General features: G+C 39.9%; 1 protein-coding gene across 1 annotated transcript; it reads right to left on the bottom strand.

The window, feature by feature from the left end:
• Positions 1–2,176: 2,176 nt before the first annotated feature.
• LOC132129517 (cadherin-like protein 26) lies at positions 2,177–26,074 on the bottom strand. Its single transcript, XM_059541146.1, has 19 exons — positions 25,894–26,074; positions 24,163–24,216; positions 23,539–23,634; positions 22,894–23,049; positions 22,619–22,766; positions 14,731–14,906; positions 14,527–14,655; positions 13,557–13,739; positions 12,927–13,198; positions 12,166–12,308; positions 11,780–12,007; positions 8,959–9,183; positions 8,708–8,835; positions 8,287–8,346; positions 4,832–4,885; positions 4,209–4,265; positions 3,327–3,374; positions 3,139–3,213; positions 2,177–2,501 (listed from the first exon to the last, which is right to left on the bottom strand). Exons 1-19 carry the CDS (start codon positions 25,927–25,929, stop codon positions 2,283–2,285), a joined length of 2,487 nt encoding a protein of 828 aa, XP_059397129.1. The 5' UTR covers positions 25,930–26,074; the 3' UTR covers positions 2,177–2,282.
• Between the last annotated feature and the right edge of the window lie 241 nt (positions 26,075–26,315).

The raw sequence follows: 26,315 nt of genomic DNA, 5'->3' as shown, positions 1-26,315 counted from the left end.
TTAAATAAATGAATGTATACATGTTAAGTAAAACCTGCTGTATCTGAAAAAAACTGAGTTTAATTTGTATTTGTCTTATTGTGCTTCTAAATATATATATATATATATATATATATATATATATATAATATTTTTATAAGTTGCTCCTATTTCACTTAAAGGGATAGTTCACCCAATTTTTTTTTTCAAAATTCAGTCCTTGATTCAAATCTCTCATAAGCTTAATTGATTTGGTTTAAAGAGAGAAGAATTAATGATAATTTTAGTTAAAAAATAAATTTTGGTAACTACAGTTTCGCTAAAACTAAGAGTAATGACTAAAAGTTGACAAAAATGCAATGACTTTTCGTCGACTAAAACTAGACTATAACTATGAAAGACTTTCGTCTCAAGATACTAAGTCTAAATCAAAAATAATGTCATGTGACCATTAACTGACATGAAAGAACCATGCATATTAAATATTAAATTAAAATGTAAGGGGGTATGTCCACTACATATTTTATTCCTAAGGGGTTCAGCTGACAAAAAGTTTGGGAATCCCTGCTATAAGTAATCCCTGCAGCAAGTAAAAGTTTTAGTGTTCTTAATAACCAACAAGCATATGACAAATACCTGAACACAAAAAACAGCTCACAACATTTAGTTCTCAGAAACTGGCATCATTTATTCACCATCATTACAATTTTAATTCGGACTCCTGTACTTTATGACAACCTTTATGTACATCCAGTAACACTTTACAACAGTGTTCAAAAGAGTTAGCTAACATGAACTGTATACTAGCAATACCTTTACTGCATTTAGTAATCAAGTCTACATGTACTGATATTTTTTCTTTGTATTATTAAGAATAAACAATTATATTAACATTGTTTTGTGAATTAACATCAAATTAGATACATAAATGTTGTAAAAAAAAATGTTGTGATCCCATAAGGCATTTACTAATGATAACATATTTAATATTTTTGTAAAGTGTTTTCAAAAATCTGATAATATTACGCATACATTTTTGGAGGAGCTGTTCCTCAAAGAAAAAGTGAACATTGCAGACAATGCCTCAGTCCTAAACCCTCAAGATGACTGAATTTAAAATCCTTACTGAAAAAAAAAACATTTGGGTGAAACAAACAATACAATGAGCAATATGAATGAAATAGATGAACACTGAAAAAAAAAAACCCAGGTGAAGAAAGGCCTTTTGAGTGTAAATGGAAGAGGGATGGATGTATTGATGATCAATGGTGCATTACTGCTACCTGCCGGACTCTCAGATATTGTTAAATTGATAACCTCTTTTCTTTTCATGCTCCGAAGGAAAAGTTAACTCAAAAATGAATATTCAGTCATTATTTACTCACCCTCACGTTCAGAAATTGTATGATGTATGATGTTCCTTTCTTCTTTGCAATATCCAGTCCAGTCAATGGGACAAATTTAAAGGTGATTTTCTCAATAGTATTTTTTTTTTTGCACCCTCAGATTCCAGATATTCTAATAGCTGTATCTCTGCCAAATATTGTCAGCCTAACAAACCATACATCAATGGAAACATTATTTATTCAGCTTTCAGTTTATATTGATTCAATATTATATATATATAAATCCATGTATAGAGGTCCATGGTCACACACACACACACACATTGGGATTAGGATTGGATCGACATGAAGATGAGAATGATAGAATTGTCATTTTTGGCTGGACTGTCCCTTAAAATACACAAGTAATTCTCCAGTGCAAATTAATTCTAGCAAAGTGCATGAAACAATATGAGGGCTAAAGACAGCAAGTGCTGGAGAAACCCAGACAAACACTCAGTTACACAAGCTGCATAAATAATTGTTGTTGTGATTATCTTGAGATCTAAATAGAACAGTGGCTTGTCAGTGCATCAGTGAGAGAAGAAGCTCACTGGTCTCTGTGAAGACTACTAGAGTCCATGCCACCAATGCCTCTGATCCTCTCAGACAAGATGGTGGGATGCAGGCATGAGTTTTGATTTCAAGCACCCAACATGTATACCATAGTTCCTTGAGGGCAGGTAGTCTTGGCACTGAAGATGTAATGTTCACAGCTTATATCAATAATCATCCTGCACCTGTACAGGTTAAATGCTGCCTGATTTTTAAAAGCAACAATGGCCTAAAACAAAACAAAATCACAGCAAAAAAAAAAAAAAAAAAAGAAACAAGAAAGAAAAATCCTTGGAACCCATTTGTAGCAAGAAGCATTATAGAAATGTGGAAGGATATAAAGCCTCAAATTTTCATCCATTTTCACAGCCGGATATTCCGACTCTCCACTGACTGTTGACAGATCCCACCCAGAGTGTTAAACTTGGGCCCGATGTTGTGCAGGAAGTCCAGGTTATCACCGTGGTTACTGATAGTCAGCTGATCCAGTGAGTGGCAGTCACTACCGCCCCCCTCATAGTCATACTGATACGGGCAATAAGCTGGAAAGTCCCTCTGCTCTTCCAAAATCCCACTGATTTTCTATGGAATAGCATAGTGGAAAGATAAATATCATAGTCTTAATGCTTATGCTTATACAGTGTAAAGGTTTTTTTTTTTTCTTTTTCCAAGCAGCATTATCTGATGATTTCACCTTGTGGTGTCTGCAAAGTCTGCAGATCTTTGTACATTAATATTATGTTATGAGGGATCTGGCAGATAGGTGGCGCCAGTGCATTGCATTTTCAACTAAAAACAAACTGAATGAAGGTCGCCTTTCCACCAATAATGTCAAAGGAAAATCATGCAGTGCAAGTTTTTTGTTTGTTTGTTTTTTTCACATTAAACAAAGCTTTAATAAACAATGTTTATTTACATCTACCTTTAAATGCATATGCACATACATATATAAAGTATTTTAAAACCTGTACTTGCAGATAATGTAATATTAATCAAATAAAAGGCTGCTCAGGTGAAAAAGACACTTTCGTGACCACACTTAAGTGCACCTTTAAAAAGTGCAATTTATCAATTTTAAGTGTAAAGTACATATAGTACATTAATTTAACTGCACATTTGTATAGTATGTTCATAAATTATACCTGAAAATAAACAGTTCTCTCTCTCTCCCTCTCATATTTAGTCCAGATTTCTCAGCTGTTTTGTGTGTTGGACTCACCCTGTCAATGTGTTCTGCCAGGTTCCTCTCTGTCCGAGCAATGCTGTGTGTGCGGGACATCCGGCGGCTTTCATTCTTAAAGACAAGTGTGATATTTAATGTAGATGATTGATTTCATTTCACTTGTTATACTTAATTAGTGTTTGAGGATCATTTCTTTATTTATATGAATTATTTGAATAGCTTACCCTAAAGCTTTCCTTGTCCCTTCGAACCATTGACATGTTGTGATGTTGCTTTAGAAAAAAAACTACATTATTAAATATCCATGATAGTCATATATAAAATGTTTACTGTACATACACTACTAGGCTATGCAAAGTTTTTGGGTCAGTACAATTAAAAAAAAAAAAAAAATTAATACTTTTATTCAGCATTGATGAACATAATAACTAAAAAACCTGACCCCAAACTTTTGAACAGTAGTGTATAAAACACTAATTTCTTTTTAATTCTCTTTGTGGGGACTTCTATTGTTTCAAACTTAGCTAATGACATTTTTTTAATCATATTTCTACACTTAAAACACCAGCTTCATATTTTTGCAAGGTTTTGCCAAAGCACGCTTACTGAGAGCACACAGACTAAGTGAGCAGTTCACAGAGACAAATAATGTTTTACAACTAAAAATGATCTTAAAACACAGCAGTTAAGGAGTATTGCACATAGAATAAGAACATGTCTTGAGTGAAAGGCTCCTAAACCAACCTCACACACACTGACAAACTTGATTGTAAAACGTATCGCAGTGGACTGTAAACCAGTCCATATAGATGTACAGTATGTTCAATAGATGTAAGCAAGTAAAGCTACCATGCATTTACATTTGATTAACAATAGAAAAAGTGCAGAAGGATAACAACATTCACTTCACACCTAAGCTTTCTGTTGATTTCCAGATCACCATCTGGTCTCAGACATGTGAAGCCAGCTGTACTGTGTATGAAAGCACATTTCAAATACTGCTCTGAAGCAGGAACACCTTAGGCAAAATGCAACGTTTTGTTGTTGTTGTTTTTCACAGCTCTTCCATGCCTCAGGTGTTACAGCGGTTTGTCTCGGTCACTCACCATGTTCATCACTCCTCCACCACTGTACATTTCCTGCCAGTTGTTCTGAACGCCATACTGTGAGAGAAAGCATAAATCAGACAATATTTCATATCACCAAAGAACAATGTGACTTATAACCACTCATTTTTATTTTTAATATTTGAATTAAGAATTTTAATGTTTTGAATAGAAAAAACAACAACACAATCTTATGGAAATTCTTAACTATTTTACATTTTGCTGAATTAATTTGTATGAACTTGTATAATATAATTTGTACATTTTTGTACGATCTGCCTGTGTCGTGCTGATGGTTATGTTTAGGTCTGTACCTTCATGCTCGCTGATTTCATTATGAGTCACATTTTAATGGAAATAACTAGGAAAAGCCTACAAGTCTCAACAATCCTTTTGATTTGATATCTTTTTGATGCTTTATCTTGTTATCGCTCCTTCCCTGTACACTAGTACGATACCACAACATTACAGATCTACCGGTAATTCAACCTTTATATTTAAAGAACAAGAAGGGTGGAAAATGTGTTACAGATTTTAACATGCTCCAGAACATGTTTTCATGACAGTTTTTGATGACGTATTAATTCTTGGTAGTCAGCAGATTTCCATGATTTGACACTCACCCCTGAAGAGCTTCTCAAATCGTTCCTGTATACATCAGTAAGCAGGTACTCAGGCTGGAACAACAGCAATATGCAATCTGTTAGTAGCTTGTTATTTTACATCACTTTCTTTCAGATCCTGTTGTTACTCAACAGTTAAAATCAGAACAGTTAGGTTAGAAATAAGCATTAGAAATTAAATTAAATTCATGTTTAATTAAAATTTTAATTGTGTATAGAGTACATATATAGAGGGGTGGATTTAGGGAATTGGGGGCCCCAGGCAAAATATAGGAATGGGGCCCTATACATTTTCACACATTTCAGATCAACCTTGAGGCTCCTTTTTGGTTTTGATGCACAATGGTGCCCCATAGTTGTGTCCAATGTTTCTAAATCTTTCATGTTCATGTTAAATGGCTTGAAATACAAATATCAAGAGCAAACTCACAGATGAGAACAAAACAGCGTTGGATGAAGTGGGTTAGAGCCCTGCACGGGCCTCAGATATAGGCCATAGCCCGTCTTTTTCCCCTTTTCCCAAAAAAAGCTTATACTACTGTTTTAGCTATTAAAATAGTTGAGTTATGTATGAAATGGAAAAGTCTCATTTAGATTTTTTATAAAGTCAATTTAGAAAAATGTTTGGAGCATTTTTTGTTTGTTAAATGTGAGTTTTTTTGTTTGTTTGTTTTAAATATTGTAGAGGGGCAAATTTTATTTGTGTGCACTCACTATATGAAAAAAAAAACATTTTCATCACCGTAATTGATGGATATCTAAAATAGAAAAATAATTGTATAGCTGCTTTTTCAGATTTTTTTTAGGTTGCTCTGTTCTGAATAACTTAACATGTAAAAGATTTTCTGCAACACAATTTTGTATGATATGTGAATTATTTATTAGCTTTTTTGTTTTACTCATGTCATGAATTCGTTGTATTCTCATTTGTAAAACAAAGTAATTGTTGTAGGCTAACTTGAACTCATGAAAGTGCGTATAGCACAATTTTTTGCTTCTTTTTGGTGAATAGTTCTATGTAGAAATTGACTTTGGCATGTAAAAGACTGATAAATTCATAATTAACAGCATGGCTGGTTCAGTAAACAGAAATACGGTACACATAAGAGCCTATGATAACTGCTGAAAGGTTTGCGGGGCAAATCTGAGGTCAGTCTGAGCACTCATGTTACTCACAGTGCATACACCTGCAGGCGACTCAGATGGTTATCGTGGTAATAAACGCCATAAATAGCAACAGTTGCACAACTCCTATATGAAAAGCATTTTAGGGGGCCCAAGGCGGTCGCCTCCATTTGGCTAATGGATAAGTCCGCCCCTGTATATATACACACACACACTTGAGAATGGACAAAACGTGTCTTAAACTGTGAGTTTTTATTATTTGATGATGCATTTATTAATGTATATATTTGTAGAGAAACATCTCAGCTAATGAACCATGTACGGGAACAGGTTTTTCTAAAAATTTACATTTTATCTATAGAAGAACTGTGTCTAAATTATATCTCTTGTCTAATTTAGTTCAAGCTCTTGAAACACAACCAGAGATTTCATCAAAGAAGAGTTTTCTTTATTTTCATGACTATGAAAATTGTAGAGTCACACTGAAGGCATCAAGGGCTACTGGCCTCCACAGTCACCGGACCTGAACCCAATCGAGATGGTTTAGGGGTGAGCTGGACCGCAGACAGAAGGCAAAAGTGCCAACAAGTGCTAAGCATCTCTCGGGGAACTCCTTCAAGATTGTTGGAAGACCATTTCAGGTGACTACCTCTTGAAGCTCATCAAGAGAATGCCAAGAGTGTGCAAAGCAGTAATCAAAGTAAAAGGTGGCTACTTTGAAGAACCTACAATATGACATATTTTCAGTTGTTTCACACTTTTTTGTTATGTATATAATTCCATATATAATTCCACATATGCTAATTCATAGTTTTGATGCCTTCAGTGTGAATCAACAATCTTCATAGTCATGAAAATAAAGAAAACTCTTTGAATGAGAAGGTGTGTCCAAACTTTTGGTCTGTACTATATATATATATATATATATATATATATATATATATATATATATGTATATATATACACGTATACACTATTGCACAAAAGACTGGGATTGGTCAAATGTTTTAAAATCTCATACGCACCAAGGATGCATTTATTTGATCAAAAAGTTAACATGTAATTTATTCCTGTGATCAAAGCTGATTTTTCAGTATAATTACAGTAGTGCTTTCTTTAAAAATAAATTGTAACTGACCCTGTATCAACACATTAAATCATTTGATTATGATATGAAAATTTGGCATAACAGGTCCTAAAAGAAGCTTGACAGCCAAATTACAGCAAGTGTGGATTACCAGCATGTAGTTAACAGACTGCTTTTAAGTTCTAAGTCTTAAAAAAAGCATGTAGCAACATGCAGAGCGTTTCTATTCAGTAGAACTCATCTTGGAATCCTGCAGGGATGTCACTAGTATTTGTAACTTGCATTTGCAAGATCTTTGCACTCGCATAAAAAGCCTGTGTGTGTGTGTGTGTGTGTGTGTGTATATATACATACAGTATATATATATATATATATATATATATATATATATATATATATATATATATATATATATATAATTATACACAGTGAGCGTAAACACACATTTATTATGTAAATACAAACTTTTATTTTGGATGCGATTAATCACGATTATAATCGTCTCAGCCCTAGATAGAATATAGCATTTATAATAAATATAATGAAATAATTTAGTTTAGGCTATTCTTAGTGCCTAGACCTGCCAACAAATGCTCATTTTTAGAAGAAAACAAAACAATACTTAGACATAGACTATAGTAGTGATGCGCGGTTCAGGGTTTTTTCCAACCCGCGGGTCCGCTTTTATGAAGTTATTTGGCCCGCACCAGCCCTCCCCGCAAATAAAGAAAAATTTCCTAACCCGCCCCAACCCGACCCGCCGGTTATGAGGCGGCCTATAATAATTCAGCTATCAAACTGCCCAGCTATTTCACTTCAGCACCGCATTTCACATACACACACACACACACACACACAAATGAGAATTAGCGCATGTAGCCGGTGAAGTCTCCATCCACAAATAGACATACATCGTCTGCAGATATAAGGTATTTCATTGCACTTTAACAAGTAATCTGAACGGTCTATATATGTAAAATATTTTAAACGAGTCCTCACTAACTGAGTTTAATGCCACAGTTATGTAAGAACGGATCTCATTCTTGTTTCTGTTGTGGTGCGTCGGCTCGTCATGAGGCGTGTGGTCTGGAGTGCTGTATGACTTATGCATCAGTTCAACTACGTCCTAATGACATCCCTGGAATCCTGCTCACTGTTCCAAAATATGACAACATACTTGACTAATCTTGTGGCTTTCGGCCATATAGGCATTTGACCAATGAGAAAAAAAACTTGTATTTACCGGTGCAGAAGAAAAGAAGTTTTCCTTCCAACTGGCATTTGAAGCAAACCCTTTATTAGGCTGAGAAGAAGAAAAAACAGAGGCAAAATGATGATCACAGGTTCTGCTTAGACCCCAAGTGTTGCTTGTAAAATTGCACCTAACATTCTCAGGTAAACAAGTTCAGCCTTTATTTGCAAATACCAGCGCAAACACTTTGAGATGTTTCAGAAAAACATATGGTTGCACATAAATAACCTGTAAATTTGTGAGGAAAAGAAATGGATTTTTGATGCAGATACAAATCATTCTTGTGATGCACATGCAACGCAAGACACACATAGAAGAAACCTCCAAATAATACTTATTAATTAAATGAAACTCATGCACAAAATGGATCGTTTCTACATTTCCTTCTCAACAAGACTGACAGTTTGCATACCTTATAGATTGAGCCTCCTCCCTCCTCATTGTATTTGGCAAGGGTTTGGATGCCCTCCTCCTGCAGGTTCAGAGGAATGTGGTGAAAGTTTTTGCTTTTACAGTCACAGTGGAAACAAAGGAGTAGAACTGCAAAACAACAAAGTGTCATTATTTAATAACATACATCTTGCAAAAGTGCTTATAGAATCAAATAAGTGGAGCAGAACTGTTGTTGTAGGCTGTATTTGATGGTGTCTCATTGAAACTCACAGGCCATTAGGAGAAGTCCAGCAAACAGGAGACCAATGGCTGCTGGACCCAGTCTTATGGAGTGAGGCAGACGATCACGACACGTGTTGGTCCTCCCTATACAATCACACACAACCACATGAAGAACGTGTTCTGCTTGCAGCCCTTGCTGATCCTGGATCTTCAGAGGAATGGTGTAGTTTCCATACGGCAGGCTCGTCAAACTGATCAGAGAGGTGTTTGTTCCTGTAGTACAAACCCAGCAGAACAATAATGATCGTTTGAAACAAGGCTCACTAAAACCAAAACAAAACATTTCTATTTCTTCAAGTAAAACATTTTATTTCAGTTAGTTGCCAAGGAACTGCAGGCATGTCTCATTGGTAAAACTTTAGTTTAGGGACAAATTCTCACTATTAACCAGCAGCTTATTAGCATTCATACTACTAACATATTTGCAGTTTATTAGTTCTTATAAAGCACATATTAGTGCCTTATTATGCATGGCATATTTTAGATCCCTTAATCTGTCCCTTATTAACTACCTTCAGAGGCGTCATGCCCATTCGAAGTGAGGGGGCACGTGCCCCCTCAGATTTCTGAGCCAAGTGGATTTTAAATGCAGCTTCCAAACGACAACAAAAAAAATTGCAGAATATTATTTTTTTATATATTTGATACAATCACAGCGGTGAGATTAGATCGTTCAGTGCACAGCATCAGCTGCTAAATTCAAATCTGCATTCGCTGGCTGGCGCTGAGCCAGAGACAGACGCGTTCGTACAACGCTTCATGATAACCAATCAGAAACTATTCTGTTGCGCTTATGGATGCAATGGCCAATCAGAGACGTCCAGAAGAGTCATCACTGAAACGCAGTGTTTTGTTCACTTGCTTGCTGACTGAATTATTTAGCGAATTCTCTCATCAGAAACAACAAAAAGTGCAGATGTGCGTACGAATGTAAGTAAGATATTCGTTTCATAATGTAAAGTGCTTCAGTGATTTTAACGGGAGTTTAAAGTGCCTGAAAAATTTACATTAAATGCAAATTCAGTCGTATTAAAAATATTTTATGGCATTATATGGCACTTAAGTAAAAAGTCGGGTTTTTATGTGTAGTTAATAGATTACACTACATTTCCATATATTGATCAAATAACAATCTATAAAGGTGCAAAACGCGTTTACCTACACATATTTGAGAAACGAGATATTTCCTGATATATTAAGCATGTTTGGAATTGTTTTGAATAAAAAGGGGGAAAAAAAACATAAGCCTATATCAGTTATACAGTGCTTTCGTAGAATGACTTATACAACGCCCATCCCCCCCCCCCCCCCCCCCAAATGTGCCCCCTCGAAAATCATGAATGCATGACGCCCCTGACTACCTTATTTACTATTGATAAGCAGCAAATTAGGAGTTTATTGAGGGAAAAGTCATAGTAAATACTAATAGTCAGGTAATAGTGAGATTTGACTGGCTCCTAAACTAAAGTTCAAGTGACAAATCTTCTTATCAATAAAATTATGCAATTTTAAGGAATGTTTTGGATAAGCAAGTCCTAGTCTCTAATGCAATTCTAGTGTAAATATATCTATGTATACTAGACACAAAAAGAAATGTATTATTTTGCAACCAACTGATGGATCCAGGTAAATGGTTGAATGGTTTCATCGGCCTTTAACACTATATTGCCAATGGTGTTGGTCGAAAGATTAACCACAGAGTTTAACCTGGATGGGGGATTGGTTATGTGGTTGTGGGATTTTTTAAGGAATAGAGTACAAAGAGCGAGAGTGGGTGGATCAATGTCAGAGAAACAAATTACTAATGTCGGATCCCCACAAGGCTGTGTCCTATCACCTATATTGTTTATATTGTACACAAATCACTGTATAAGTGCACACTCAGGCAGATTTTTTATCAAATTTGCAGATGATACTGCATTAGTCAGTCTCCTAAAGGGGGACGAGGACAGTCATGGACCTGTTTTAAATGAATTTATTTCTTGGTGTGACATGTCAAATCTTAAGTTAAACATTTTTAAAACAAAGGAGATGTGTATTGACTTTAGGAAGGAGTCTTCAGTGAGTGTAACCACTATCAAAGGAGAACCAATACAAAGTGTTGATGAGTACAAATATCTTGGGGTCATCTTTGATCATAAGCTGAGGTGGGATAAATGGACAGAGGCTGTGAACAAAAAAGGACAGCAAAGACTCTACTTCCTTAGGAAGATGTTGTCATTTAATGTAAACATCTCAATTCTTAGACTTTTTTATAATTATTTTATTGAAAGTGTTTTTACATTCTGTATCACTTGCTGGTTTGGAAATGCCACAGTGAAACAAAAGAGCTCAATTAGGAAAGTTTTAAGCACGGCGAGCAAACTAATTGGTATCCCTTTGAGAGGTCTAGAACAAATTTATCTTAACAGATGCCACAGTAAAGCAACAAAAATCACAGCAGACAGTAGGCACCCTCTGTTTGATGAATTTGAGAGATTACCTTCTGGGCGAAGGTACAGGATGCCAGCAATGTTTAAAAATAGGGGGAAAAACTCCTTTCTGCCACAGGCAGTTAAACTGTTGAACAAGGGTAATGCTGCGTACTGAGCGGGTCTCAGTGATGATTTATATATTTTATTGGTTTTATTTTCTTCTTGTATCATGTGACGTGTATTGTCGGTGCTGTATGTGAGCATGTGAAACGCAAGCAACAAAATTTCCCTAAGGGGATAATAAAGTACAATCAAATCAAATCAAATAAAAGGACCATGACTATTTTCTGTGTAAGTGTAAATGATGTAAATGATGTAAATATGCGTGGCCTGACCTGTGGTGGGATCCAGCTTCCAGAGGCTCTTCAGCTCTTCCTCTCCTCCCAGAAAGAAGGTAAAAGGATTTGCATACGGAGCGTCGTCAAGATCACTTGGTGACACATCCACACGATCGACTTTGTTCCCGCACATGACCGTATTTTTGGAGATGAGCTGGGGAGCATTATCGTTTAAGTCGCCTAGGTGGACCAAAACGGTACATGTACCTGTACCTGGAGGCTGTCCTGTGAACAGCATTTGAAAAAAAGTCAGTAACAGCTAAGATTAAATGAGTGTTCTTAAGAACAAAAAAAAAAAAGATATACATTTCAATGTTTTTGCAAAAATTTGGATTGTGTTGAACATACTGAGAACAGATCGATACACTATAGTTGAAGCTTACCATCATCTATAGCATGCACCTCGACTGTGTAGATGCCATTTTTGACAAATGGAGACTCCCGGTCCATCGTTTCAACTGTTGTGATCTTTCCTGTCTTCTGATCCACACTCACCCATTGGGCTGGGTCTTGTACTATCTTATACCTACATACACACATACAGACGCTTACTCTCTGTTACATCACCGCCCTGTTTCCTCTACATCTCTGGTGTGAGTCTGTGTAACTAAAACTGAATGTTTTATTCGTTTTATATTTGCATTCTACATAATACAATTATTTATATATATATATATATATACTGTATCATTAAAAAGTTTAGGGTCAGCATTATTATTTTCTTTTGGTAACACTTAGTTTAGAGACCAATTCTCACTCTTAACTAGTTGCTTATTAGCATGCCTATTACTAGCATATTGGCTGTGTATTAATACTTATAAAAGCACATATTAATGTTTTATTCTGCATGACCATATTTTGGATCCCTTAACCCTTGTTATAGTTAATAGTTAGTTAATAGTGAGAATTGGTCCTCAGACCAATAATAAAATATATTAATAAAATATATTAAATGAGTGATTTCATTTAATATATTTTATTACACATTACATATTTTAGCATATAATTTGATTAAATATTTTATATATCACATTAAATTCCATGATTTTAAAAAATGAAAAGAAAAAAATAAAAGTAGCATACAAATCCTCAAAATGAATCGTTTTAATTGATGAGTAATTTATGCTGTGAAGCTCAACCACACCTGAGTTTGCTAATGTCTGAGTCCTCATCTTTGATCTCGGGCACGAACAGCACATCCCCTATAGATCCATTTTCATTCCGGTAGACTTTTTCTGTTGGATTCTTAAACACGGGGGGATCGTTCGAATCAATGACTTTCACTGCCACTTTGGCAGTGTTTGGTTTTGGTTTGGTACCTGTTACGGGCTTTCCGTTAACACACTGAAATAATGGCTCCTCGTTCTCAACTTCTATCTCCAGCTCTATGATCTCAGTTTTCAGGAAATTCTTCCCCTGTGAAAATACAAACATATTAAAAGCTGTCCATCTTGTGAACATAATGTGAAACTAGCATGTGTTTTGAAAAAAAATAACAAGTGATAAGTTGGTGTGTAAACCAGGTCTGTTTTTAATTTATATGAATTCAACTGAAAAATAAGCAATGGCTACTATCATCAACAAACAATTGATGGTAACCAGTGACTTCTACAGTTTTCAATGAAGTTTTCAGTTTTCAGAAGTCAATGGAAAGCAGCAACTCTTTGATCGATTTGTTGTACCAACATTCCTCTAATATCTCTTTTGTATCTGCTATCAATTTAAGCTTTTCTAAGAAATGTATGACATATTTAAAGGGAACAGTGGCATTTACCTTGACAACAGACAGCACACCTTCATTGGTTTTGGGGTCTGTCTCAATCTTATAATTGTTTTCCTCATTGCCCTTCTTGATGGAGAACACCGCTCTTGAACCAGGCGTGTTTGGTGTGTCCATGTCTTTTATGCCAATTCTTAGAATCTCTTTTAATTCCATTTCCATCACTTCAGTGTTGTACTGTTACACACACACACACACACACACACACACACACACACACACACACACACACACACACACACACACACACAGATATATATTAATTTATTCAAAGCATATCATATCAGATACCATTTATTAATCAGCCAAATAAATAAATATTTAAGGATTAAAAAAAACAACTAACAAAATATTTTTTTTTCTTTTTTTTTTCTAAAGTTCCCATTAAGTTACGAAGTAATAAATAATACAAGTTCAAAATGTCTATTTTTATGTTTTAATTTCTCTAGTAATAATGTTAAAAGCATTCCATTTGATTATTTTGCAAATCTGTTAGGGAATGTTAGGTTTGAATGTTCTCAAACAAGAAACAAACAAACAAACGAACAAAAAAATAGAACATAAAAAAGGTTTTGAGATCATTATTAAAACCTTGAGCGGATGTTCTATAAATGTTACTCGGAAAACAATTGTACAAGCATGTTGAAAGATAAAAGAACATTGCCAGAAGTTTAGCATATATATATATATATATATATATATATATATATATATATATATATATATATATATATATATATATATATATATATATATATATATATATATATATATATATATATACACACAGGTTTCCCAAACATTTCTGTCATTGGTCAGCTCAAAACTCATGCGTGTAAACACATTTTTAAACTGCACTACACATTCACAGTGTTTACATTTTCCTCACACATCAATCTACAGTACTCATGGCTTCCTTCTAGAGTGCATATTAAACTGGGATTGTATGACTAGCCGGACTCACCGTGGCCGAACTGAATTCTGGGGGATGGGTGTTAGAATCAGTGATATCAAGAATGGCAGTTGCAGTTGAAGACATTGGAGGTGTACCTTGATCCTTCGCTTCAACTAGCACTTTATATTGTTTTGCTTTCTAAAATAAGGGAGACAGAAGAGATGAGAAATACTGAAAAATGCTGAAAACATGCATTCGACTTCGATTACTCACATCATAATCAAAGCATCCTGTGAAGGCGAGCTGTTTGACTGTACTTGTCCTATGCATGTCCCTGATGGTAATGTTTGGTGAGGCAGGGTCTTGTGACACCACCGTCATGATGAACTGGGAATTAAGAGTATCCTTCTGATCATTGTCATGGGCTTGTAATGTTGCTTGGAGTACGCCTATGAAAACAAGAATGATTAGAAAGAGAGCACAAACACTCTGCTTGTCATTTATTTTTAACAGGTTAGTTTCAATGACTGCTTCTTTGCTTTTGACATTTTAAAAGTTATAGGATGATAAAATATTACAATTAATTATGTTATCTTAAAAGAAAAGATCAAGAACAATGCGATTCCTCAATATAAGATAAATCTAAAAAAACCATTACACTGGTTCTCTTACGAGAGTTCTCTTGTACTGCGTCTTAGCTAAGACGCTACGGGAAAAGTCTCTTTTCACGAAATACTGAAGCAAAAAATTATCCTTAATATTGAATTTTTGTAAAGCGCATTTGCAGCAGTACACAGCCATAGGCGAGACGGCTCACTCGCTCATTGGCTGCTCTGCAGCAAGTGCACAGCCTATCGAGCACAGGCTGATGCAATATCAGACCAATTAGGACGCTTCGCGCCCATCACGCCACTTCCAGCCGAAACGGGTGTGGCCCAACCCTATAAAAGGAGCTCGAAAAGGCTGACTCACCTGATTTTTCATCTCTTCAGCGAAGCTCACGTATCGCTGGATCACGGAGGAAGCAAGCGCCGTCTGAGAGGCATATCAGCGAGACGAGCCATTCGGAAGCTGCTGGCCTCGCCGCCTTCTACTGCCGTTCCTGCTGCGCTGTCCGGCGCCTATATCCTTTAATATCCTTATATCCTTGTGTGAGTTCGCTCTGCGACATACACTCTAAAACAGCTGCGTCTTTTTAAAGATGCCCTCGTGCGGCTCGTGCAGAGCCCCGCTCAGCGAAGGAGATCGTCACGTCATCTGCGTCTCCTGCCTGGGTGAGGACCATGCAGCGCTCACGCTCGCTGACGGCGGATGCCCTCATTGCGAGTTGATGCCTATGGTGACTCTGAGGACTCACCGGGCGTTCTTCTCGAAGCCTGCATCATCCGATGCGCCGCAGCGCCTTCCGGAACTGCCTCCAGCTCTGCCGAGCTCGCCGGTTCCCTCCGCTTCACCGGCCTCCCCTGCATCGCTTCCCGATGGTCAGCGTCCACTGTCTGCCGCCACGTCATCGGAGGAAGTGGATCTCAGGGCCGCGTCGGAGGAAGAGGACACATGCTCTCTGCTTGCTTCGGGTAGTGAGGGTTGGCCGAGCTCTGTGGATCTCGCGCCCTCTGCTCAGAGGTCCAGCAGACGGGCGGATATCGATAAGGAGCTGATGCGAGTGCTCACGTTGGCCGCGGCGAGCCTCGGCCTCGAGTGGTCTGCTCCAGCGCCCCCTTCTCGTTCCCGGCTGGATGGTAGCTTTCTCCCTGATGAGCGTTTTTCTCCCAGCTCAAAGCACGCCCCCTTTCTTCCTGAGCTTCACGAAGAAGTGGCGAAAGCTTTTAACGCTCCTTTCTTGGCATTTTCCACACTGGACGATGCTAAGAACAGAGGCTACCTGTCACTTCCGCCGGTGGAACAGGCTATTGAAGCGCACCTTTGCCCGCCCTCTGCTGGACGGCGGACTTAGGCGGCGTTGCCATCCAAAGCCTGCCGCATGACGTCATCGCTGCTCGCACGGATCTTCTCTGCTGCTGGGCAGGCTGCGTCTGCGCTGCACACCATGGCCACTCTGCAGATCTTCCAGGGCGATCTCCTCCGCAAGCTGGATGAGATGGGGCCTGAAGTGATCTGTCTCGCGGATCTGAGGAGCGCTTTGGATCTCTCCCTCCGCGCTACTAAGTCCACTGCACAGGCCATGGGACGGGTTATGGCCTCCGCTACGGTGGCTGAGAGGCATTTGTGGCTGACGCTCTCTGACATCAAGGAGTCTGAGCGCGCTGCATTCCTTGACGCACCGCTGACGCCTGCTGGCCTCTTCGGATCATCTGTCAGCGAGTTTGTGGAGAGATTCGTCGAGGACCAGAAAGCATCGCAGGCGTTCAAGCACTTCTTGCCGAAGCGCTCCGGTCCTGCAGCTGGCCGCGATAGACCGGCCCCACAGAGCTCTCAGTCACGGCCACCGCCAACTGCGTCATCGCAACGCAACTCAGCGCAGCACGTGACCCCGTTCTCGCTCTTCCAGCCGTCGCTCCGCACCGCGGGAGCCGCGGCAGAGGATTGCGGTGAAGCCAGAAGCCCCGAAAGCATCCTAGCACCGCTAGGAAAGCGCCGGTGTATGAGTTTCCGCTGCGGCCGAGCTCTCACCCAAGCGCGCCGCTGTTGCAGTTCCAAGAATTGTGACTGTCTCAGCGTCTTTTGCAATGCGCAAGCCTGCACGAGTGCCCGCTTGCCTGCACACAAAAGCCGTTATCACGGCTGACCAGATATTTCCCGAAAAGAGTGTTATTTCTGGTGTTCCGGCCACGGCCGGCGGTGCTATAAATGTTGTGACGATGCCCACTCCTCAGTGCCCATCTCCGCCGAGACGGGGTCGAGGAGGAGCGATCTGCCCGCTGTGATCAGCGCGCTCCCCGCCTCAAATGCCACAGGCGCGACGCCCATGTTGCAGCACACCGAAGCGCCGCCGTTGCCCAGGCAACAGAGCGAGCTTTGCATCCAGCCCTTAGCCATTCATGCGGATGCATGGTCAGCGCTTACAGGGGTTTCTGATTGGGTGCTAGGCATTATAAAGAGAGGCTACTCGCTACAGTTTTCTCGACGCCCTCCGCGCTTTTCAGCGCGCGTCGAAACCACGGTAAAAACTGAAGTAGCACACCTACTTCGGGCCGAAATATCAAAACTTTTGAGCAAAGGGGCTATTGAGCCTGTGTCTCAAGCTCAAAGCGAGGGGTGGCTGTACAGCAGATATTTTCTGGTGCCCAAGAGAGATGGGGGTCTCAGGCCCATACTGGATCTGAGACAGCTGAACAGGGCATTGATGAAACGCAGTTTCAGAATGCTTACGACCAGGAAGCTCCTCGCGCATATTCGCAGAGGAGACTGGTTCATGTCAATAGATCTGAAGGACACGTATTTTCAAATACAGATAGCGTCAAATCACAGGCGATATTTGAGATTCGCCTTCGAGGGCCAGGCATACCAGTTTACAGTCCTGCCGTTCGGCTTGTCCGTAGCTCCTCGTACGTTTATGAGCTACATGGACGCAGCGCTCGCTCCTCTCAGACTCAGAGGCATACGAGTGCTGAACTATTTGGACGACTGGCTAATTCTGGCTCAATCACGGGCAGAGCTTGTGGAGCACAGGGCCGTTCTACTCGATCACCTCGAGAGACTCGGTCTCTGTGTCAACTGGGCAAAGAGTTCGCTGAACCCCAGTCAGACGATACTGTTCTTGGGTTTAGCTCTGGACTCGCGTTTCATGACGGCGCGGCTGTCACCACAGCGCGCGTTGAGCATGCAGCGCGCGGCGAGCTCTCTCCGCTGCGGCGTGTCTGTTTCGCTCAGAGAATGTCAGAGGATGCTGGGTCTCCTGGCCTCAGCATCTCCAGTTCTGCAGCTGGGCCTGCTTCGCATGCGCCCCCTACAGTTCTGGCTGAAAGCGCGGGTATCTGGTCGACTGCGTCTCAAGGTCAATCAAGGCTGCATTACAGCCCTGAAACCCTGGACCGAGATCGACTGGTACCAATCAGGTGTAAGCCTGGGGACTTCCTCGACAGTGAGGATGGTGCCGACGGACGCCTCCACGTCGGGATGGGGAGCGCTGCTCGAGGGCAGACCGTCCTTTGGCCTATGGTCAGAACGGGAAAAGCTCCAACATATCAACTGTCTGGAAATGGCAGTGGAGAACGCGCTGACGCGTTTTTGTCCCCAAATCAAAGGCCACCACGTCTTAGTCCGTTCGGACAACATGTCTGTGGTGTCCTACATAAATCGCCAGGGCGGTCTCGGGTCCCGAAACCTGTACAGGCTGACGGAACGCCTCCTGGTTTGGGCTCGGTGCAACTTGCGCTCGCTGAGAGCAGTGCACGTGCCTGGGCTACAGAATCTGGGGCCAGACAGGCTGTCCAGAAACAACATTCCCACGGGCGAATGGTCTCTACAACCGCAAACAGTCCGGCTGTTGTGGGAGAGATTTGGCAGGGCGGAGGTGGACCTCTTCGCGTCCCACGAAAACGCTCACTGCCCTGTGTTCTTTTCCAAGAACGAAAGCGCGCTGTCACGGAGATGGCCGTGCTGCCCGCTTTATGCTTTCCCTCCCGTCTCCCTCCTTCCGCAGGTGATAGAACGGGTGAGGGAAACGAGATGTTCCATACTGCTTGTAGCACCTTTTTGGAAGAACCAACCATGGTTCCCAGATTTGATGCGGTTAGCAGATATCGCCCCGTGGCCAGTGCCTTGGAGGAGGGACATCCTATCGCAGGCCAGGGGCTCGATTTGGCACCCTCAACCGGAGTTGTGGTCCCTCCATGTGTGGGCGCTCAACGGTTACCCGCTGATCTCTCAGTGGGAGTGCTAAATACCATCACTCAGGTAGGGCTCCGTCGACGCGACGGCTCTATGCCTCGAAGTGGTCGGTGTTCTCCAGCTGGTGTACAGCTCGGGGATGTTCACCCCTTAGTTGTGAGGTGACGGAGGTTCTCTCCTTCCTGCAGGAGCTGTTGGATAAGGGCAGAGCCCCATCCACGCTCAAAGTCTATGTGGCGGCCATCGCAGCGTTTTCTGAAATGGCGCTGGGTCAGTCAATAGGAAGGAACGATTTGGTCATCCGCTTCCTTAGAGGAGCTAGGAGGCTGAATCCTCCCAGACCTCCGTCAGTCCCTGTATGGGACCTCGCGACGGTTTTGGAGGCCATGAAGGGTTCCCCCTTTGAGCCTATCCAATCGATTAGCCTCCAGCATCTGTCGTTCAAGACGGTATTCTTGTTGGCTCTCGCTTCAGTGAAGCATGTGGGTGACCTGCACGCGCTCTCGGTGAGCCAGTCGTGCTTGGAGTTTGGGCCTAATGACTCTAAGGTCATACTCAAACCTAGGCACGGTTATGTGCCAAAGTCCCTCAACACGCCGTTTCGGGCCCAGGTTATTGCCCTGTCTGCCCTGTCGGTGTCAGGAGAGGATGGAGACTTGAGTCTTCTTTGCCCTGTTAGGGTTTTAAGAGCTTATGTGTCTCGCTCCGCTGTTTTTCGACAGACTGAGCAGCTGTTTGTCTCGTTCAGTGGATGTTCCAAGGGAATGGCTGTTTCGAGACAGACTCTATCCAGATGGATAGTCGACGCCATAGCGTTAGCTTACGCTTCCAAGGGCCTTTAGTGCCCACTGGGCATCAGAGCACATTCCACAAGGGGCATCGCCTCGTCGTGGGCGTGGTCTACTGGGGTCTCCTTGCAGGATACTTGTATGGCGGCAGGTTGGGCCTTGCCGTCTACATTTATCAGGTTTTATAACCTGGAGGTTCCCGCCTTGCAAGCAAGGCTGCTGTCGGTGTAGCCGAATCAGGGCCCTGATGGGAATTCTGAGTTTGTGAGCATTATGCGCTACCGACTGTTATATGGGCAGTATTGTGTAAGACCCGTATTGCCACATTGGTCAGGCCTTGTCTCGACTGTGTGATGATTGTATTGCCGCATCTACGGGTGCCGCTAGATATGGGACGGAAGGCTTTTCCCCCCTCTCCTGTCCTGGGCTCTCTGTGAGTCCCTCGGGTGACTGTGCACTGTAAATCCTGGGCGTTGCTTCAGGTTTATTGGTGTGTGATCCCTGCACGCACGGCGTTTTACATGGGGTTCCCGTAGCGTCTTAGCTAAGACGCAGTACGAGAGAACTCTCGTAAGAGAACGTACTCGGTTACTTACGTAACCTCGGTTCTCTCTAGAAGAGGGAACGAGTACTGCGTTCTCTGCCGTGTCAGGTGAGTCAGCCTTTTCGAGCTCCTTTTATAGGGTTGGGCCACACCCGTTTCGGCGGGAAGTGGCGTGATGGGTGCGAAGCGTCCTAATTGGTCTGATATTGCATCAGCCTGTGCTCGATAGGCTGTGCACTTGCTGCAGAGCAGCCAATGAGCGAGCAAGCCGTCTCGCCTATGGCTGTGTACTGCTGCAAATGCGCTTTACAAAAATTCAAAATTAAGGACAATTTTTTGCTTCAGTATTTCGTGAAAAGAGACTTTTCCCGTAGCGTCTTAGCTAAGACGCAGTACTCGTTCCCTCTTCTAGAGAGAACCAAGGTTACGTAAGTAACCGAGTACGTTTTCTAACAGAATGAGTGTGTGTCATTTCTGTGTCGCCAAATAGAATCCATGTTTTCGAACAGATTTGCATACTTTAAAAAAGGTTCAAAAGCTGTCACTGGTGTGGTACTGTCTCAAAGGGTATATACCTTTTATTTACTAATATGTACACTTATGTACTAATGTGTATTTTCAAGGTACTAAGGTTCACCCTTTATGGTTAAATAAGGTACAATGATGTACCTATTGAAAGGGTACTGCCCCACTGACAGCTTTTGCAACCCCCCAACCCCCCCCAGAACATTCAGGCCACTCCCTCATCTGCCAGTGGTATGAAAAATAACAGTTTAGTCCCGCTCCAAACTCAATGTTGTTGTGTTGAGCTGGTCTGAATGCTTAAACAATGTTTTGAAAGCACCACACGAGTTGAATAAGTCACCCCTACATATGGCTAACTTGCTATAGTCTCTGTACATTAAGTTATGATTAAAGAAACCATCATAAGAGAAAAACTGCACACTTTATCTTCACATGTAACCCTGGAGCACAAAACCAGTCTTAAGTCGCTGGGGTATATTTTTAGCAATAGCCAAAAAAACATTGTATTGGTCAAAATTATTGATTTTTCTGAGCCTGTCCTCCAGGCAAAACTGACCCTTTAGGTTGTTTGCGCAAGCACCTTATTATGACCTATATGAAAGTGAAAGTAAAAAAAAGTGATGTGACATTCAGCCAAGTATGGTAACCCATACTCAGAATTCATGCTCTGCATTTAACCCATCAAAAGTGCACACACACAGCAGTGATAACACATACACCCGGAGCAGTGGGCATCATTTATGCTGCGGCGCCCAGGGAGCAGTTGGGGGTTCAGTGCCTTGCTCAAGGGCACCTCAGTCATGGTATTGCCGACCCAAGATTCGAACCCACAACCCTAGGGTTTGGAATCAAACTCTCTAACCACTAGGCCATGATTTCCACAGTATTGTGTTGCATCTGTCGTCATGAAATGATGTATAACGTCAATACAAATCAAAATGCGTGTTTATTTAAATGCAATGTGTGGACTTTTTACACCTATCTCATAGTAATTTGTACATATTTTACTAGGTGGATTATTCGTTCAAATGACCACACCGAACCCCACCCCAAAACCTACCCCTCACAGAAATCATGCTAAATTATGATTTATGCAACATATTAATTTTATAAGCATGTGTATTCTCTGGGATTAAACCCATGATCGCATGATTACATATCGTTGTATAACGCAATAGTCTACTAACTGAGCTACACAAAACCCAAATTATAGTGCAAATAAAAGAGTAAAAAGCATTAATATGAAAACGTCATATTGCCGATAGGGGCACAATTGTAGTATACGCTCTGATGGGTGGTATTTTGGGGATTCTGCCACAGACTTATACAGGCGTATTGGTTGGAGACAGGTTGCATTTTTCAGGTTGCGATTCTTTTTGCACTCTCAGATTCTAGATTTTCAAATATTGTCAATGGAAATCTTTCAGATTATGTATAAATCTCAATTTCATTTACACATAAGACTGGTTTTGTGGTCCAGGGTCAAATATATGCAGTAACATGTTCTCACAACCTTCAGGCGTGTTCTCTGGAACTTTTACGCTGATAGGGTTTGTATTGAACACAGGACTATTGTCATTTTTGTCCTTTATTTCTACATTAAATGACAGTGTTTTATCCACAGTGGCATCAGTTTTCCTGTCCAGCACATCAAAGTCCACCTAAAAAAGAAACAAAAAGTCACAGTGAACTACATCAATATAAACTGAATAAGTCCAATCTTTGAATTCCACTGTATTGTTTTACATTAGCGTCATTATAAATTCAACAAATCTTGTTTTGTCTTACGTGGAACAAGGGGTACTCTTCTCTGTCGATGGGCCGGTGTACGTATACAGTCCCCTTGTTTTCATCAATGCTAAACAAACCAAATGGTTTCTCTGTCACCCCTTGTCCTTTGATGCGGAACTTGACAGTGGTGTCCTCCTTTTTGTCATTGTACAGCTAGCATCAATTAAACCAAAAATACATGACAATCACATACAGTATAATTTATGATGATAAATGTATTTGCATCCATTATTAAGATTGTAAATCCATTATGACATTTAAGCCTACATCAACCAAATGACACCTAATGAAAAACCTTACCAAATTAGCATTGAGTTTCATGGATTTTAGTTTCTAGCTTTTGGGTCATCTAAATGCAAGTGAAGATACTGTTCGTACACATTTAACATTCACATTTATTCATTTTGTTAACACTTTTATCCAAAGAGACTTACAAATGAGTATTTCTCTTTTAGTAACAATTATTTTTGTCAAACAAATGCTCTCCATAATAATGTTCCTCCACCTGACACTATTAGCAAGTATCATAATCAAGTGCTATAATGAAAACCTTCGCGAACATCCTGATTACGGCAGCACAAAAAAGAAAGATTTTATGAGGAACACAAACAGGCTGAACGATCAGTGAGGGGGAGAAGTTACCGTTGTTACTATAGCGGGATACGGTCCAGGCATGTTCTCTTCCACATCGATGGTGGACAGAACCCATCTTCTCTTTGAACGAATGAGAACAGCATCCTTTGAGACAGAGAGAGATGTAATGAGTGACCAGTTGTAAAAAGACTACAGAAAAACTTCTTCTGATTCAAACGGAACTCTGTAATTCTCTGGAAACAGGCTACAGGGTAAAAAAAAGGAGGGAGAGAGAGAGAAAAGAAAAATAGTATAAAGTATAAATAAAAAATTCCTTTATAATTTGACAGAATAGAGTTGATATATTAAGTTACTTTATTACTTTAAATTATAAAATAATAAAATACATAAAGCTCATTAGATCATGTATGACCTTGTAGAACTCACTGAGCTCAATATGGAAAGACCTTAAGGATGAAGCCTGAAGATTTTGACAGATTTTTTAATCTTCTGTTTGATAATAAGGTGTCTTTCAAAGATACATACGTGATGTAACATATGTGTATTTAAATCAAAATTAAGTCTTGTATTATTTCATTATCATGTATAATTGGATTTGAAGTTGAGAGACAAGTTGTGTCAAAACAGTGAGCTGAGATATCATGTGCTGATTTGGTCTTTTATATTACCTACCCGCTTTTCCCGATTGCTGATATCATTTTTGCTGGAAGAGACCACGTCAACAACCTAGTGAATAGACAAAAACTGGGTAATACTAATTAATAAACATACAATTATTAAACTAACAAGATATTCAATAGAAATCCTTCTTAGTACCTGAGAAATTAGTTTTCTATTTCATTGTCATGTTTAAGCACACAAATATAATATTATTATCATATAAAAACCATATAACCTGGCTGTGCTGTAACTGTTTAAACAAATAGATTAAACGTTCAATACGCAGGGGGTTATTGAAATCGTAAACCCTGGAATGAGCATTAAACATTTGCACTGTATGGTAATATCTTTCTTTAAAGCTCATAAATTTTGGCTAAAATAAAAAAAAATAATATATTGATTGACATTTGTTTCAATTTCTTTTAATCTAGCTTGTTTTAAGAATGAGAAACACAGTTGACATGAGAAACAACAATCCATAAACATCATTGTACCGAATGCCTTACTAACGTCAAAGGTGTTATACAAATATCCTGTGGTTAAACCTTCTCACGCCCAATGTACAACATTTATAGATGGTCCAATCATCAATAAAAAATGATGCCAATACAGTATGCACTCTTTTAAATGACATATATTTTAAGTTCCTTGTATGGGAAACTCTAAAAAACTTGTTCCTTGAACACCCAATATGGTCTCAGATTCCCCTAAACGTTTGGTGAAGTGGCCTGAGTATGGCTCAATTGACTTGTGTAATGTCCCCTTTTAATTCCACTTACACTGTGAAATCCAAAAGCACTGAGGTCACTTTAAACTGGTTCCCTTTTAGGTTCACATTGATCAAACTGGATTTGGTTAATATAACAATATATTTAATAATTTTTGAAACCGCACTTAGAAACATATTTGTCTACCATCAACTCCACTGTCTATGAAGTTCCTAAATGAATTGTAGAATATTTTGTTCTAAATATGAAGAACATTTAGTTTTCTAAAGAACCATTTTCAACTTGAACCTTGAAAAAAAGAAAAAAAAAACTTTTATAGAATGGAAAGATTCCATGGATGTTTAAAGATGTTAAAGGTTCTTCGTGGAACCATCACAATGCCAGGAATCTTTATTTTAAAAGTGTAGAAGTCCTTAGAAAAAGCATGGTTGCTAACTCATAAATTATAACCACTCAAATGGAACTGACACCATGCTTACTATCTATGGAAAACACAAGGAAGAGACATCACAGGTAAACAAATAACTTAAAAACGTTATCCGTTGCCATAGAAATGTCACTTGATAAGAACAGCAAATGTGTTTCATAAACCATGGACGAATCCGTTCCATGTTTAGTTCCTCCTCAACAATTGTATGACTTTAATGCTCTCTAACTGCTGCATAGTAGCCTAAACCATGACAAACTTCTTTCGTGATCGCCAGAATTATATTTCACACAGAACTGACATACTTCAAGAATTTCTAGTATTCATTTCGAGTTCCAAAGACATCTATACAGAGAATTGCAGTAGGCTATTTATCTTAAATGCATTCTAATTACCTCTGCATATGTCTGCAGTAATTTTTTTAGCATCAGCTCTTAACAATCCCATTATTATATATAATCTAGTTTATTGTGGTTTTATTATATGAGATTTCTAAAAGCTCAAATTAGACAGTTTAGTCAACACTTAACATTAAAGATTTAATAAAACAATTAACAAAATTGATTATGATAATAAACGGTGACTCACAGCAAGTAGAATCAGAAAGAAGGTGATCTTCATCATTCTGCTGCACTTCTGTTTGCAACTGCTCTCCAAATGTCAGATTAGCCCCTGTGGCAATCACTTTAAATGGGATTACATGTAAAGCGAGGCAGCATTACACACCGTTTGTGTACTTCTTTACATCTATTGTGTGTGTGTGTGTGTGTGTGTGTGTGTGTGTGAGTGTGTGAGCAGTGCCTTTGAATACAATGAGTCATCTACACGAACAGCCTACAGGGCAGCAGCCTGGGAGTGGATATTTTGAGAACAGTGAGTGAGGTTTCCCCTTTAATTCCCTTCAGCTAAAAGAGGACAAACAGGTTGCTCAGCTTGCCACCTGCCAATTGAGAATGAGCACTCTTGGCGGCAAGCCTGTTTTTATGTGCAGATCAAACATTCAACCCTGC

This window comes from Carassius carassius, chromosome 46 (assembly GCF_963082965.1).
Source record: "Carassius carassius chromosome 46, fCarCar2.1, whole genome shotgun sequence".
NCBI classification, from domain to species: domain Eukaryota; kingdom Metazoa; phylum Chordata; class Actinopteri; order Cypriniformes; family Cyprinidae; genus Carassius; species Carassius carassius.
The sequence above is the reverse complement of the archived record's forward strand: the minus strand, read 5'-3'. Positions and strand labels throughout refer to the sequence as shown.

Excerpts from the sequence above, each read along its gene's own strand:
- LOC132129517 (XM_059541146.1), bottom strand. The coding sequence starts at position 25,929 with ATGATGAAGATCACCTTCTTTCTGATTCTACTTGCT. Across the intron at positions 8,347-8,707 it reads GAGGAGGCTCAATCTATAAG|CCTAATAAAGGGTTTGCTTC; the intron begins GTATGCAAACTG and ends TCTTCTTCTCAG. Across the intron at positions 3,214-3,326 it reads GGGACAAGGAAAGCTTTAGG|AATGAAAGCCGCCGGATGTC; the intron begins GTAAGCTATTCA and ends CTTGTCTTTAAG.